Genomic DNA, 18,041 nt, shown 5'->3' with positions numbered 1-18,041 from the left:
TTCTACAATTACGAAACGAAATGTTTCGAGTCAGATCGGCTAAAATAATTCTTGAACGCGCATAACAATAATCCCTCAACGCGCATAACCTGGTACCCGGCTTAGAGTTGGGCAAGTTATTTGACAGACGACCCAATTAAAAATTGGAGGTGTAAACAATTGAGAAAAATATAAATCATGGATAAGTTGAAAGTTTGCAAAATACCCATGCATGTTCCAAACATGGACGAAGTTCAAAAAGGTAACATATCATTTTTATATTATGATTTAGACCTGTAAAAAATTGAAATGCTACTATAATCAATTGTGCATGTATTCTGTCTTTGTGGGCGTGATACGTCCTAATTTATGTCCTTCATTGTGACTTCACTCGAAACGCATTGTAATATTCAACTCATATGTATTGGTTTGCATCACAGGCAAATCGGCACAAGCTGCTACCATACCCCCCCCCTCCCCCGCCAACACACCACCATCACAACCCTGCTATCCCCTCCCCCTTTTTTTGACTCACTTTTGAGTCACTTAAATATTTGCTAGTGTGTAAAACAAATGAGATGTTTTGTAGGGGTACATGAGGGGTAGCAGCTGCAGGAGGAGGGTTGCCTTGGGGGGAGGAGGGTAGCAGCCTGTGGTTTGCATGTCTGTCAGGTTTCACAATCAATTTATGGACATAACAATTTTTAAGGGGCATATTAAGGTTATAGTCTTATATGTGATAATTTTTATGTTTGTTTAGGTGTTTTTTTGCGGTTCCCAACAGTAATTCAGTTTTTTAAGGAACTAAGTTTACCAACACATGCCAGCAACTGACCACTGCCCTACTTAAAACCTGATGCCAAAGTAGCCAAGTGGTTTAGATGATACCATTTGATTAAGATGAATGCATTTAAATCTACTAAATAGCAGATATTTGTTAAAACCTATTTCTGTTCACTGGTTCTGCCCTTTTGTTGAACAGTTTGGCACAAAAATTTCACCAGAATGTATTCTTTATCCCTACATTGCTTTTAAATAAACAAGTTACCAGATTTCTGTTTTTTTAACAATCGTCATTAAATTTTTCATACTATACCAAGAAACATACATATATTATGTTTAATATTTTAAAATACAAATTAATTATCAAGAAAAGTGTCTAGTAAACTTCATCACTGGGATTCCAACTTGACACCTTTGAAAGTACAAAGTTACCAGGCTGTAGGAATGAAGTTAATATGAATGCTATGTGAGTAATAGAAATACCCCGATCTGTTCAAATAACTGATGAAAATTGTTAAAAATGTTTATGAAAAGCATTACAGACACTGATTATTCTGCTGATTAGGACTGATAAATGCCCATTAACAAATGCTTGTAAGTTGTGTTGTACATATTAAATGAATTAATATAATATGCAAATAATTTATATGTAAATTGTTTCTTTAATTCATACCTATTTTGAATTATTTAATTGCTATTATTGTTCATTACATGAGTAGACAATTGTATATCTATGGTCCTTATTAAATGGTAGCTTTGATTGCTGTAATAACATATTTCAAATGGATTTTGTAACATTTTAGAAATTAACAAGGGACAAAATTGTCACAAAACCAGGTTTTCAATTTGAAAAAAAATCTGATTAAGGGAAACAACTCAAAATGTGAATTGTTACTGATTGTTCCTAGTTACCCCCCTTGTGTCAAATTCAATCTATTTTTAGTCTTGGTGACCTTGATTTCAATTTGAAAAAAAGTCTGAAAAAGGGAGGCAATTCAAAAGGTGCATTGTTACTGATTGTTCCTAGTTACCCCCCTTGTGTCAAATTCAATCTAGTTTTAGTTGAGGCGACCTTGACATTGAAGATATCGACGTAATTCTTTTACATGACACACCGTTCAATGATTGTGAACAAATGTATAGAGTAATTTTAAAATCTCACAATGATTGACATATGGCCCGGAAAAAGATCATTTATGACCATTTTAAGCTCATCTATTTTTTGAAAAAAAATTATGAGCTATTGATATTACCTGAGCGCCTGCGTCAGCGTCTTGTTAAGATTTGTGTTTAGGTCCTTTTTTCTCATAAAGTATCAAAGCTATTGCATTCAAACTTAATAGTTGTAATCAACTTAAAGCCACCTGTAATATAAGTTACGTCTGTAATTTACGGTGGCATAGAGGTGACATTCACTTCTATTTTTTAAAATTGCACTCCTCTTTTTTCTATCTCGTGGCAACAAGTTAGCTAAGTTGGGATCTTCAGATCTCGAAATAGAAAAAAGAGGAGTGCAAAACTAAATAAAAGAGGAGTGCAATTAAAAAAAGAAGCGGTGCAGTTAATAAAAGAAGGGTGCATTAAACAAAAGAGGAGAGAATTTTGAGATCTCGAGATCCCGACTTAGCTAACTCGTGGCCACGAGTTAGTCAGCCAATCAAATTCTATCTTTTTCCCTCAAATTAATCAGCCAATGAAAACGTCCTAAAGGCAAGGCTCTGATATAACATAACATACTACTATTAGTACTACTATTACTACTTCTACTACTGCTGCTGTTGTTGCTGTTGTTGCTGCTGCTGCTGCTACTTCTACTACTACTACTACTACTACTACTACTACTTCTACTACTACTACTACTTATACTACTACTACTACTGCTACTACCCTTCCTTTATTTACTGCACTGTTCTTTTTTTAATTGCACTCCTCTTTAATTCAGTTTTGCACTCCTCTTTTTTTTCTATTTCAAGATCCCGACTTAGCTAACTAATGGCCATGAGATAGAAAAAAGAGGAGTGCAATTTAAAAAAAGAGGAGTGAATGTGACCTCTATGCCACCGTAGTAATTTTAAGTTTCACCTGCAATCTGAATTCTGCCTGTAGACTGCTTTCCGCTTTCCGCTTGTACATCTATTTTATAATTCCGTCCCATCTCATTTAAATACTTCACCCCTGATTTCTGCCACAATTACGCCCGGAATTTGCCTAGAATTTGCCCAGAAACTGCCCAGATTCCGCCCCTCTACTTTAAATTAAACAAAGAAAAATACCCTGGGAAATAATTTTTAAACCGAGAATGTAGTTTGCAATTCCGTGCAAAATCCGGGCAGAACATTTTGTACAGGTATTCTCAAATTTCTGCTAGTTATATTTTTTGCTGAAAATGACTTAGCAGAGAAGCAACTGTTTATAACTGGATTGTTTTTTAACCATAAATCCTGAATGCATGGATTATCAGAAATCCCAACCCATCTCTTACACTTATCCTTGTTTAAGGAATTAAAACACGTACTTGCTTAGCGGCAACTTTTAGCCACTTGCAGCCACTTGCATAGCAGAAAAAGCAATACACATCTGCAAGTCAACATTTCTTTCCCTAATTTTAAATCAGCATTATTAACAAAACTAGATGTTTTTATAGTTGATTACAACTATTAAAGTGGTAGGTATGGTTTTGTAATATTGAAGTTGTATTTGATGATGATGATTATGATGATGATGATGAGGATGATGATGATGATGATGATGACGATGTTGATGATGATGCTGATGAGTTCAATCCATTGAAAATCATTGCCACAATGAGGTTTGCAGTATTTAGTTTCCTTATCTAGCTATATATATATATAAACCATTGTCATTTAAAAATGATTGTAGTTTGCTAAACAACATGGCTGCCAGGGCAGTTTTAATGTTAAACCTATTGATCACTTCCTGCTCAAAATATTTCCTTTGGATCTCTGGTGAAAGCCTGTTGTTTGATTCTACATGCATTACAGCTGTGTGAAACTTGTCATTTTGTCAACCTGTTAACAATTCACTCTCATCATCTCATCTTTGCCTGTGGTCCCATCTAACATAGATTTAAATCGTGCTAAAACCTTAACATTTTGTTAAGGTTTTGAACATTGGCTCTAAAATCAAATTGCTTCCACCTACAACTTTGAAACTTCATATGTAGATGCACCTTGATGAGTTCTACACGTCACACTCATTTTTGGGTCACTAGGTCAAATGTCAAGGTCACTTTGACCTTTATTCAAAACTGCACCCGTAGCCGAGCGTGGCACCCGTTATGCGGTGCTCTTGTTTTATATCAAATGGGTCTTGGTATGTTTTTATGCAATGACATTCATATGTCACATCAGTTCTTCCATTGCCCATTTGCAAGTGAATACTTTGGGCCATCATTACCCTCTTGTCTATTTTAGTTTTGCAGGAAGGACTTTCCAAAAACTTTGCCAGCGTGCATGTATCAATTGTGGAGTGTCCTGACCTCACATCAGCGCCGTTCAACCTGTCAGCACCAGGTCTGTGTGGCAATGCTAAACTTGTAGACATCGGCGGTCCACCCTTTCTCTTTCCATACGCCCAGCGGGACAAGGTGAGAACAGAGCTTTGTATTGAAAACATGGTACATGTACTGTACTCATGATAAGGGGTTGACTTTTCATGCCTTATGTCCAATTAAGACATTATCTTGTGATTTTTGGCAAGAATGTACCGGTACACATATTGTTAATTTTCTATTTAACTTTGTTTTATTTTGCATATAAATACCATGTTGCTTGCTTAAAGGTCAAGATCACAGTGGACACTTGGAGTGTGTAAATGTGCCTCATATTATAGTACATTTAAACTTTCTTCGGAAGTAATAAATGGCAAAATGAATTGGCACAAATGGATAAAAATATGCAGGCACTTGTAACATGTTTCAACTATGTTGCTCGCTTAGTGGTCAAGGTTACAGTGGACATTTAGGAACTTTTGCATATTCCCTCCTGTTGATATAGTTGCTTTACATAATGGTGTCTGACCAATTAATTTTTTTTGTCTGATGAGATTTTGAAATGAAATAGAACAAATTGTTAAAGATGTTAAACATGTAACTACCTTGCTTGAATGTCAAGGTCACAGTTGACCTTTTAAGTCTTGAGTATACATTGTATTTACATATCATTATGTCGGCATAAATTATATTAATATGGAGATGACAAGTTTCCTGCAGCTACTTTATCCAGATCACATTGTACAAGTTTGTGCATAGCCATTTGATGGTCATTATTTCCAGTCTATTTATTTATTTTACAAGAAAGGATTCCAAAATTAATCAGAAAAATTTATGGTAATGTCAAGTGTTCACATTTTATGTCTGTTTCACAACACTCTTTTCTGAGTCCAGTAACAGTTACATGTACACTTGGAGACTTTTCTAACGCAACACTTTTCAAACTTGAATATCTCACTAATGAGTTAAGATTTTGATTAAAAAATTGCACATGTAATCATGTTACTATATTCTTTGCAAGATAACAATATAATCATTCATCCTAGAAAATTAGGCACTTTTTCAAGTGGGGTACATTTAGGTGTGGTTTCATCTTTTTGCATGTGAAAAAATAGTGAAACGCGATAAGTTTACCGTATCATTTGAATTAAATTTCTTCATTAAAGGTGGGTTGATACACCAGGGAAAACATTAAATCGATTTACAAATCAAAATGTCTTGTATACAAAGTCAGGAGAGTAACCGCGCAATCGGTGTGTTGCAGGCTACCTTCCCGACTTGCTAACGCATCTGATTGTCACGGGTGAATGATTTTATCCTTAGCTTGCTTATACTGTAATATGATCGCATGTACACTTTTAAATCAAAATATATACTCATAATTGAGATATTTAAGTTTGAAAAATTTTGCGTTATAAAAGTCATCAAGTGGAGTACAAGGCTATATAATTCCAATTTAATTTAAATTTCATCATTGTTGATGCGTTAGAAAAGTCTCCAAGTTTATCAAGTGCATCCGTTCCCTATCTACACATTTCTAGCTTCATATGTGTTTACATATTAACCCATTTGCAAAAAGTATGCGATTTTGACAAAACATTCTTGGCATTTTATATTGGTATGTATGGAAGTTGGTTGAGAAAATGGCTGCTGCAGATGGCCTGGAGTGGGCTTTGCAGTTTTTTAGCTCGTCTGTTTTCGGAGAAAACCCTAGGTATTGTCATAGCCAGCTCGTCGTGTGCCGTCCGCGTCGTTCTAAAACCTTAACATTTTTTTAAGGTTTTGAACATTGGCTCTAAAATGAAAGTGCTTCAACCTACAACTTCATATGTAGCTGCACCTTGATTAGTTCTACATGCCACACCCATTTTGGGGTCACTAGGTCAAAGGTCAAGGTCACCATGACCTCTAAAAAACAAAAAAAAATATGGCAAGCTGTCATTTATTCAAAACTGCACCCGCAGCCGAGAGTGGCACCCGTTATGAGGTGCTCTTGTTTTATATAGCAGCAGTGAAACCCTATGCGTGAAATCCTATGCAAAGGAAAATTGTTTTGTCCAATCTTCATAAAAACATGCTCAAAACATTTTTGCAAATGGTATTTTGAATGGTAGTTTGAAAATGGTTTTGGTCCATTGAAACACATGTCCACTAGGAGTTGAGGCAGTTTTCCTCACATGTCTTCTTTGCAACCTTGTCAAAATCTCTCAAAGTGGCAACTCCTCTGCAAGTGCTAACTGTGAATAAGCTCAAACTTTCTCAGCTAAATAATCAAAATGTAAACCCAAGTGAGAAATGCAAGTTTTGGCAAAATTATGGCTCTTTGTTTTTTGTCCACTATATAACTATCTGTATGTACCGGAAGTCCCCTAAGTTTTGAAATTTTATTATAAAGTTTGTTCATATAAATGTCCCTTGGGTAAAAATCTAACCCTACCCTAGGATCACATTGTTAATCTAGACTTAATTAACAAAGTTTTCCTTGTGTAACTCTTATCTGAAATATCACATTTAAACATCACACTCTAGGCAACCTTGGCATTCTTGTTTGTAAATTTAACCAACTTTTCTACCAATTATTAACATTTTAAACTCGTCTCTTAACTATTGAAGATTTTTTTACTGATAATGAAACCATGCAGCATAAAAGTCACAACAGCAGCAATTTAATTTTGCATTGAACACAAGTCTAAGATGAACATATATGTTCTTAACTTTTATTTTTGTTTTATATGTTTTTATCACTACATTGCAGGTGTATTCCTTTCGGCACATAGCTGATATGTGTGATAGCAAGGAGCCGTTCATGCTTGGAGCAGGGGCTGGTCCTGCTCATGTGCTCGGTGTCAACTCTGAGGTGATTACTACTTCACAGCCTGACAGTAGGGCACAGTCTAAAACAAAAACCATACTCAAGATTATATAACAGTGCAAGAAATATTGACTGAACTACATACTGTTATGATAATAAACCTTTATACCCAGCCTGTAAATGTTATGTAGGAACCAATGTTCAGACTGTCACAATAACGTAGGAACCAATTGCTTATGCTGTTAAAAAAGGTAGGAATCAATCATCATAATTGTCAAAATAACTTTGAAAAAATGTATACATATGTGTTAATATAAGCAAAGGAACTATTGGGCATAAAAACCATTGTCTGTGATTCTATCTTCTTTATTCCTCAAACAATTCAAAATAATATTTTTAATGTTCACCATGATGTTAAAGCGTTTCACATGTAATAACCATCTGCCTACTCATATGTTAGGGTCACACTCAAAGGTCAAAGTTTAACATTTGTTCTTAAACATTTTGTCAAGACTGTAACTTCATCAGTCATCATGGAATTCTGAAATAATTTGCAACCAATCTTTACCATGTATAAATGCAAGCTTTTTTAGTTTCAAAGCAAAGGTCAATGGTCCACTTTGAGTATTATACAGTATGTCCAGACAACAACTTTATCATTCATGGTGTCATTTAAAACAAGCTTACCACAAGTTTTCTTTATCTGCAAATGGAATGTTGCCTGTGCAACTTGTCTCCATGCTCAATGGTTAATGTCTCACTAATTCAAATGTTCAATTTAAGCATTATAGAATGGGTCTGGACTATACCTTCATCATTTGTCATGAAAATTTAAATAATTTTTTGCAAATGTGTCACATGCAAATATTTTGTTTGCTTTTGGCCAAGGTTAAGGTCACGCTGAACATTAAAGATAAACATGTGCAAAGGGTAGCTTTTTTCGGCGTAGCTGTCTAAGCCAGCTTTCACCATACCTGACCTTTGTAAGTGTCCAATAAAATTTTAATAAAATTTCCCGCGGCTAGATCAGAATGAATACACTTAATTTATTCCATTGGCTGATTTGAGCATAATTCCCCAGAACATCGGCAACACAACCGCGTCTTTGAAACGATGGTTAATGCGTGTTCATCATGAATCTACTTTATCTCTAATAAAAAGGTCCTGAAAATCGCTGCACAATTGATGAAGTTATGGCTGTTCAAAGTGATGCACCAGGTTTTCGGGTGATTTTTAGTTGGATACCTTTTTATAGAATTATATATTTGATAGTGAAATATTTTTTTCAGAAAAGTTGATTTTTCGTTATAATATGATTATTTATCAATCAAAATGATAATTTCACTAATTAATATCATAGCCACGCGCTAACCACCTGTGAACTTAACATGTTGTCATCATGCTTTGGATTGTCATTTACAGATGATGAACACAATCAAACTTGAACCAAATGGAAAGTCTGTCAACAGAGGATATGTGGCTAAGATAGACAAAATTGTAAGTTTTTACTTTGGTATGGTTCTTTAAAGGTTAGTGATAAAATATGAAATATTAATGGTTATATTTTACTTTTCAAAGAAAATCTGTCATGTAGATCAACAGTCATCTTCAAGTTAAATAAATGCTTCAGTTCCAAATCTTTTGAGAAATTTTAAGGGCTTTTGAAAAAAAAATGTTTTCAAATAAATTTTCATTATTTTAGCACTCATTTTCTATTTTGTTAATGGTAGCTGTGTTATTGTGGTCATGGATACAATACAAAACTTCCTTCTTCGATAATACAGTATGCGTTTAATGGTTACAATACACTAAATGATCGCTTCATGTAGGGCTGTACTCTCTAAAAAAATATCAAAGTTGACAGGAAGGCATGTTTTACACTTTTTACCATTATTCAGGTGTTATCTTGCGGAGATAATGGTAGGGCATGAATAGGTGTTCACTACTGAATCCCTGAAATATGATACACTTGAAGACTATAGTAAACCATTGCACTAGAAAAGGTTACATTCCACTAAGAAACGGCCGAAAAAAAAAGTTGCAAAAACAGTCGATTTTGATTTGTGTCAAGTTCTTTCTTGCATTGTACATGACATATCTTTTTTATTGCATAAATCGATTCCGCTTAGAATGGCCTTTAAGAAAAGGTATGGTTATGGGGGTCTCTATGTGCAAAATGTTGCATTTATTTTCGCTCAAAGTTGTCGCTTTTACATTGAATTATATAGGGAAACTATTTGGTGTATTATGACCTAAACGCAAAACCAGGCCTAGTCACAAAGAAGCTGTATTTACAGAAAATCATCATTTGTTTTAGTGAGATATGATGCGTTTTGGCAAATTTCACGGAATAAATGCGTTTTCTTCACGAATTTAAGGAGCATCGTGAGTTTTTATGGTAATGTCAAGTGTTCACATTTTATGTCTGTTTCACAACACTCTTTTCTGAGTCCAGTAACAGTTACATGTACACTTGGAGACTTTTCTAACGCAACACTTTTCAAACTTGAATATCTCACTAATGAGTTAAGATTTTGATTAAAAAATTGCACATGTAATCATGTTACTATATTCTTTGCAAGATAACAATATAATCATTCATCCTAGAAAATTAGGCACTTTTTCAAGTGGGGTACATTTAGGTGTGGTTTCATCTTTTTGCATGTGAAAAAATAGTGAAACGCGATAAGTTTACCGTATCATTTGAATTAAATTTCTTCATTAAAGGTGGGTTGATACACCAGGGAAAACATTAAATCGATTTACAAATCAAAATGTCTTGTATACAAAGTCAGGAGAGTAACCGCGCAATCGGTGTGTTGCAGGCTACCTTCCCGACTTGCTAACGCATCTGATTGTCACGGGTGAATGATTTTATCCTTAGCTTGCTTATACTGTAATATGATCGCATGTACACTTTTAAATCAAAATATATACTCATAATTGAGATATTTAAGTTTGAAAAATTTTGCGTTATAAAAGTCATCAAGTGGAGTACAAGGCTATATAATTCCAATTTAATTTAAATTTCATCATTGTTGATGCGTTAGAAAAGTCTCCAAGTTTATCAAGTGCATCCGTTCCCTATCTACACATTTCTAGCTTCATATGTGTTTACATATTAACCCATTTGCAAAAAGTATGCGATTTTGACAAAACATTCTTGGCATTTTATATTGGTATGTATGGAAGTTGGTTGAGAAAATGGCTGCTGCAGATGGCCTGGAGTGGGCTTTGCAGTTTTTTAGCTCGTCTGTTTTCGGAGAAAACCCTAGGTATTGTCATAGCCAGCTCGTCGTGTGCCGTCCGCGTCGTTCTAAAACCTTAACATTTTTTTAAGGTTTTGAACATTGGCTCTAAAATGAAAGTGCTTCAACCTACAACTTCATATGTAGCTGCACCTTGATTAGTTCTACATGCCACACCCATTTTGGGGTCACTAGGTCAAAGGTCAAGGTCACCATGACCTCTAAAAAACAAAAAAAAATATGGCAAGCTGTCATTTATTCAAAACTGCACCCGCAGCCGAGAGTGGCACCCGTTATGAGGTGCTCTTGTTTTATATAGCAGCAGTGAAACCCTATGCGTGAAATCCTATGCAAAGGAAAATTGTTTTGTCCAATCTTCATAAAAACATGCTCAAAACATTTTTGCAAATGGTATTTTGAATGGTAGTTTGAAAATGGTTTTGGTCCATTGAAACACATGTCCACTAGGAGTTGAGGCAGTTTTCCTCACATGTCTTCTTTGCAACCTTGTCAAAATCTCTCAAAGTGGCAACTCCTCTGCAAGTGCTAACTGTGAATAAGCTCAAACTTTCTCAGCTAAATAATCAAAATGTAAACCCAAGTGAGAAATGCAAGTTTTGGCAAAATTATGGCTCTTTGTTTTTTGTCCACTATATAACTATCTGTATGTACCGGAAGTCCCCTAAGTTTTGAAATTTTATTATAAAGTTTGTTCATATAAATGTCCCTTGGGTAAAAATCTAACCCTACCCTAGGATCACATTGTTAATCTAGACTTAATTAACAAAGTTTTCCTTGTGTAACTCTTATCTGAAATATCACATTTAAACATCACACTCTAGGCAACCTTGGCATTCTTGTTTGTAAATTTAACCAACTTTTCTACCAATTATTAACATTTTAAACTCGTCTCTTAACTATTGAAGATTTTTTTACTGATAATGAAACCATGCAGCATAAAAGTCACAACAGCAGCAATTTAATTTTGCATTGAACACAAGTCTAATAAGTATAATATGATTATTTATCAATCAAAATGATAATTTCACTAATTAATATCATAGCCACGCGCTAACCACCTGTGAACGCAAAACCAGGCCTAGTCACAAAGAAGCTGTATTTACAGAAAATCATCATTTGTTTTAGTGAGATATGATGCGTTTTGGCAAATTTCACGGAATAAATGCGTTTTCTTCACGAATTTAAGGAGCATCGTGAGTTTTTAAGAAAAAAATACGTTTTCCGAGGAAAATAAGAAAAAAAATGTACAAAAACTCGTCTTGAGCATCTCAAATCGCAACAATTTGTGCTTAAAGAGCTCATGAACACGTTTTAATAGTTGTTTACTTCTTTTTCTACATAGCTTGTAACAATATTCCAGTATTTTGACCGATTGTAATTATTTAGGGTAATCGTTTTACGCCTGAACGCCCGTTATAAATCAAAGCTCCGAACGCGAAAGCCACATGGCTTATCAGGTGTTATAATAAAATGCATTTTCAAGCATTTCTACGTGAAAGATCGGTCTGAAAATTGGCATGCACATAGAAAATAGGTTTATAAGTATCGAGAAGTGCTTATTTTTCGCGATGTTAACAGTAAACGTTGTCTTATAGGTTACAATACACTAAATGATCGCTTCATGTAGGGCTGTACTCTCTAAAAAATATCATAGTTGACAGGAAGGCATGTTTTACACTTTTTACCATTATTCAGGTGTTATCTTGCGGAGATAATGGTAGGGCATGAATAGGTGTTCACTACTGAATCCCTGAAATATGATACACTTGAAGACTATAGTAAACCATTGCACTAGAAAAGGTTACATTCCACTAAGAAACGGCCGAAAAAAAAAGTTGCAAAAACAGTCGATTTTGATTTGTGTCAAGTTCTTTCTTGCATTGTACATGACATATCTTTTTTATTGCATAAATCGATTCCGCTTAGAATGGCCTTTAAGAAAAGGTATGGTTATGGGGGTCTCTATGTGCAAAATGTTGCATTTATTTTCGCTCAAAGTTGTCGCTTTTACATTGAATTATATAGGGAAACTAGTTGGTGTATTTTGACCTAATGCTGTTACCTTTGTTTTAGACAAATGCCTGTCAGTTGCAGCCAATGCCCTGTGATGAGTTCAATCTAATGGGCAACTTCTTGGTCTGTGATGGCTTGCCTGGCCAGGTAAATATTGACTAGGTACAGAGGGGGTAATCACATGATAGTCAAGATGGCGACGAACAATCCGAGGCAGGTATTTTCGCCGTTTTATACCCTTTATTACTTGTAATTGTTTTTTTAAATTCTGCTCACTTCCCAGCCATATCAGTCAAATATGTGGCTTCAAAGCGGCGCAATAGGTGGCATTGTGTTTTGTACAAACACATATCTTGTTGAATTTATGATTTGTGTTCTCTTATTTATTTAAATCACAACGGTTATAATACAGGTATTATCATAAGATTGCCAAATGCTTTGTTTGAATTTATAGAAAGTTCACTAGGAAAATCATAGCATACGAGTTATTGAGATTACGCGATGCTAGTTTTACAAAATAATGAAATAAAAAACGAAATAATAGCTTAATAATTATGGCTCTTTCTAAAGAAAAAAACAGAAATACAGAAATGATGCCACATGGATATAGTTCACACAAGGTACTTATTTATTTTATTATATGAATGAGCGCTACACTCTGCTTGTTACATAACACAATGAATATTGTGCAAAAAACATGTTCAATTTTAAGGTGTAGATTGGTGATATTCTTTATATTTTATATTTAACCACACAAAACAATTGTGATAATTAAATTGTCATCAAATATTCAAATATTTTATAGATAAAAAATTACAGTGTGTTTGCATTATCTTAGTTTGGAAAATTCAAAACTTGATTGGCATTCAATTTGCAACAACATAAATTACTTCAAGAAATCTATGTCAAAATCCAGCTTATATAGTCAGCCTCATCAAACAAAATTATTTTGGGTTGGTATAATAAATGCATATACATGTAGGACAAGTTCAGGGCTTCATATCTCTGATTTATTTGCTTGTTATAGGCTGCCATGAATTTATGTGAATAATTTAGAATCAGTTAACAATCATTGGTCATGCTAGTAAATTTTATTAACCAATTCAATACATTTGAATTGACCCCTGTGTATACTTAAATAATAGTTATGTTAACCATTTGTGTAAGTGTCAATATATAGCCCATTGCCTGCTCACGATACTTTCATTAAAATTTCACTGTTTATCATTTATTATGCAGGTCTTTGAGGTCAAAGCTAGCACAAGGATTGGAGAGGAAGATTTCAGTCGCTGCTTGAAGAACAGCCTGAAACGATATTATGGAGAGAAGCCTGTTGCCCTTGGTGGAGTGTTTCTCATTGAGCAGGGAAAGGCTAACATTCACATTATGGTAAACATCGTAGAAATGTTATGTGACTTGTACTGTCTTTTCCATGGACTTTCCATATGTATTCTCTTATGTTTATATAAATAGTAACTATTATTCAGACACTCATTTATATGCATGTCATTTTGGACCACCATACACATCCCTAATTTTATAAATATTTAAACTCCGTAAACAGACCATGTTCTCATGTCTTACATATGAGCCTCTCTCTGAGAAAATGGGCCTTAATGCATGTGTATAAAGTGTCGTCCCTGATTAGCCTGTAAAGTCCAAACAGGCAAATCAGGGACGACAATATCCGCCCAAACTGGATTTTTGCTAAAAGGAGCAAACAAAATCTACCATTAAAGTGGGAAGTGTTGTCCCTCATTAGCCTGTGCGGACTGCATTTTACTCCATTTTCTCGAAGCACATGAGTTGATGTGTGAAATCCCATTAGACCAGAGGCACAGCTTCAAGTGCCATGTTACTTGATACAAACTGGTATTGATAGTAATAATACAATGATGATTATAATGTTTCTTCTTGCAAATTATGTCATTTACTTAGAAAATCATAAGATCAAGTCTGTGAGAACAGTTATGTGCACACTGGTGTAACTGCATATTTTGTGTTTTAGTCTGATTTTTCAGAGAGTCCAATCACCAGTGAGGAGCAGGTAAATCAATGGCTAAAGTTCTTCGAGATGGGATCAACACTGGTCTGTCTTGGGGAGCTGGTTAGCCATGATCCGGTAAAACAATTGTTACATTTATGTCACAGATCTTTCAGATAAAAAAATAAATGCTTGCAAGTGGCCTAACAACCCGACCAAAAGTGTGTTTGTTCATTTTTCAATGTTTAACTCTTCAGAGCACAAATTCTTCATACTGGATAAGCTATTCTGGTCAGTCACCATCAATCATTGCTGACAACAACATAGTAAAAACATCTTTAACAAACTGCTTGGTGAATTTTTTAAAGGATTTATATCATAAGTTTTGCATCTTCTCTCCATTTGTTCATCCGTGAAGATAAATCCAAAGGAGATGTTTGTATAAAATAAACCAGGCTTCTTGCAAAGCTTTGTTCCCCTCCTAGCTGTGGCGTTTTAACCGGACTTAAAAAGTTGGGACGAGTTATAATACCCCTCTAGAGTGGGAGAAATTAAACATTTATTATAGCTATTCTTCATCCATGCATAGTTATGCTGGTATGTTTGTCGCAAAGATTATGTTTTAACTTCTTTAACTTCTGGTTGGCTCTTGTTCAAAAGTTCACTTTTTAACTATTATATTAATGATCTTGAAGATGGGAACATTTGGCTGTAACGATCTGTGCAGGATTATAGCCATTTTGTTTTTTTGTACTCCCCTACCAGTAATCCGTCGGTAACTATACATTTTCTTATTGTCCGTCTGCGTTTCCTGCTGTTAAATCGGGATCCTGCTATAACAAAAAGTATTTAAGCTAAGTTGATAAATCTCTGTATATGGATAGAGGGCTATATGGGTAATATGCATGTTACTTTTAAGAGTTTCTTTGAGTCTGTTTGATCATCTGACCAAAATATCTGGATCCAGGATTAACTTTAAAAGTACTAAATCTAGGTTGCTGAAACTCAGTATGTAGATAGAAGGCAATATCAAAAACTAAAGTTTGCGTCATGCCATAATTTTCTGTTTTCAACTCCTCCTTATTTAGCCGGTCCATGTTGTTGAACCTTTCACAGTTAAATGACCTTAATATTTACGGTTTTAGCAGAATTATAGCACTTGGTCTGTGTGTCTTCTATGGAGTGTTTAGACCAATTAATGTTGGGTTTTCAACTCTTCTAGCAACTTGGTAGATATTATTCTTAAAAACATTTACCATACAGTACCAGTACTGTTCAATCATTAGAAAATATAGTGTTCTATGTTGAGATGTAGTTTTATTTTGATTGGAAGATGGATGCTTATTTTCAGTATTAACAATTCTCATATTCAAACCTTTTTATTTTGACAAGTATTAATAGTTTTCATATTGAAACCTATTTAATATTACGAGTATTAACAATTATCATATGTGTCTTGTTCTGTGAAAGCTGGTCATAATGCATGTGCGTAAAGTGTCGTCCCAGATTAGCCTGTGCAGTCCGCACAGGCTAATCAGGGACGACACTTTCCACCTAAACTTGATTTTCGGTAAGGAGGGACTTCCTTGAAACTAAAAAAAACATTAAAGCGGAAAGTTTCGTCCCTGATTAGCCTGTGCGGACTGCACAGGCTAATCTGGGACGACACTTTACGCACATGAATTAAGCCCAGTTTTCTCAGAACAAGATACATATTGGGGCATGTTTAATTTTACGAGTATTAAAAGTTCTCATCTGGGGACCTTTTTATTCTTACGAATATTAACAGTTCTTATCTTGGGAACTATTTAATTTTATTGAATATTAACACTTTCATGTTGGGACCTTGTTAATTTTATGTATTAAGTCCTTGACTTTTGACCAATCAATCTATAAAAAAAGCATCTTTTGCCTGTACAAGTTACCAGAATTTCAATTTGATAGGTAAAAGCATTCTTAAAATATAGTGGTGGCAAATAAATGGTCTATTGACAGACCATCTGAACCCCTGACAGACAGGCTCTTAGCAATATATCCTCTCTTTGTCATAGAGGGGCATACATATCATTTTAATTTTTTTTCTCCGGCCAATAACAAAACAGAGGTGAGCTACTCAGTGCTTTTGTTGACCTCTTGTTGACATTAACATCGAGCTTAATTGTATTTATATATTTGTCTTTGTAAATGCAGGGTTATGACCTGCGAGATGAGCATTTCCACTGCTTCAATGACCAAGGGGAAGGCGGCCACTACCATTATGACACGACTCCTCAGTCTGTACAGTACCGTGGCTACTTTGTGATGGCTCATGATGTGTATCGTATTGATCAGCCAGCTCATAAGCTAGTGTGGTAAAACCATCAAGGACATCAGTTTATGTGCGCCTCAGCCAAAGGAACAAACAAAATTATTTGTATTATCGTGCAATTGATTGGACCATTCCAATGCTTAAAGATGGACTTTACACTGCTGAGCTCACTTCAACACATAATATGAATGTTTAGGTGTTGCAATCTTTTTTTGTCTTCCGCTGTAAGCCATTTAAGCTATTGATACATTAATGATACTGTAGTCACATATGAAGTGTGAAATGTCTGTAGCATTTAGTATTTAGTGGATTAGCTGTCCATAATACCTTGTTAATACATTTACATTAGCTCATAGCTTCTTGTAAATGCTCTTCTGTATACTTCCTCTGTATTATCCCGCTTTTATCTAAGCTTTAAAGTGGGTCTTCTAAAGCAAAGCATCAAGTTCACATCAATGAGAAGGTCAGAGTAAATAAAAAGCTTTTGAACACTCTTGAAGTCATAATTATACTAAAAAAACTCTTTAAACATAAAACATAAGTATTCCAACAATATCGGAAGGAGCGGGTATCAAAGTCTGATAATTATATTGTATCAAACAAACTTCTTAATAGATATAGAACTTGGTAGATACCATTCAAGCTCACATGAGTGACCTGTGACTCGTATAGTCAGCCAGGATATTTGTATAGGTCCCCGAGTCAGAGCTTTCTCTAGCTTTTAACAGTTGGAAGCACTGACTTTTATGGATTGAATTTTGCAAGTCTCAGCCATAAAATATATTACCGTAGTCTTACATTTATTTCAGTAGTCTACAGCAGACGTTGGAACTATAAAATGCAAGTTTGTTTTTCTGTATATAATTATTTTATACAACAGATAGGAATGATAATATTGTATTTATATACATGTATTATACCAATTCACCAATTCAATGACTCGTATCATAATAAAAAATAAAACACAACTTGCATGTTCATATACAGTATGTACCATCATCAGAAATGGCATTCATATCTGGAGCTCTATTACCTGCTTGTTGTTGGAACATATAACTGGCAAATTTATAGAAACATTGTAAGACGAAGTTGCGCACGTTAAAGAAAAGAAAGTATAATAGTATTTTATTGCGTTTTGACAATGATAATTAAGCACGAGACCTAAAAGTAAATGGCAGTAAAAACTACTCGTTATTTAGTTAATATAAGCGTATTTCATTATTCTAAAATATGATATCCTAAATGTGAAAAATTGTTTTCCTAATCCAACTCCAACAAAGATAATGTAATGCATATACAGCTTAATATGGCACTCATGATCTCAATGAGCAGGCATTATACTGTTGAATTATTAAATGTATTTGCAGTCGGTTTGATCGAGC

At 34.6% G+C, this 18,041-nt stretch overlaps 1 protein-coding gene across 1 annotated transcript; it reads left to right on the top strand.

The window, feature by feature from the left end:
• The first annotated feature begins 96 nt into the window (after nucleotides 1–96).
• LOC127853065 (ester hydrolase C11orf54 homolog) lies at nucleotides 97–17,627 on the top strand. Its single transcript, XM_052387194.1, has 8 exons — nucleotides 97–241; nucleotides 4,197–4,369; nucleotides 7,029–7,130; nucleotides 8,508–8,582; nucleotides 12,428–12,514; nucleotides 13,607–13,756; nucleotides 14,376–14,489; nucleotides 16,542–17,627. Exons 1-8 carry the CDS (start codon nucleotides 178–180, stop codon nucleotides 16,704–16,706), a joined length of 930 nt encoding a protein of 309 aa, XP_052243154.1. The 5' UTR covers nucleotides 97–177; the 3' UTR covers nucleotides 16,707–17,627.
• Nucleotides 17,628–18,041: the final 414 nt, after the last annotated feature.

This window comes from Dreissena polymorpha, chromosome 1 (genome assembly GCF_020536995.1).
Source record: "Dreissena polymorpha isolate Duluth1 chromosome 1, UMN_Dpol_1.0, whole genome shotgun sequence".
NCBI lineage: Eukaryota > Metazoa > Mollusca > Bivalvia > Myida > Dreissenidae > Dreissena > Dreissena polymorpha.
Note: the sequence above shows the minus strand (reverse complement) of the source record. Positions and strands in the feature narration are given on the sequence as shown.

What these genes read in the sequence shown, in the direction of transcription:
- LOC127853065 (XM_052387194.1), top strand. Translation starts at nt 178, where the DNA reads ATGGATAAGTTGAAAGTTTGCAAAATACCCATGCATGTTCCAAACATG. An exon ending in AGGCTAACATTCACATTATG is followed by an intron (nt 13,757 to 14,375) that starts GTAAACATCGTA and finishes TTTGTGTTTTAG; the next exon opens with TCTGATTTTTCAGAGAGTCC. An exon ending in AGCTGGTTAGCCATGATCCG is followed by an intron (nt 14,490 to 16,541) that starts GTAAAACAATTG and finishes TTGTAAATGCAG; the next exon opens with GGTTATGACCTGCGAGATGA.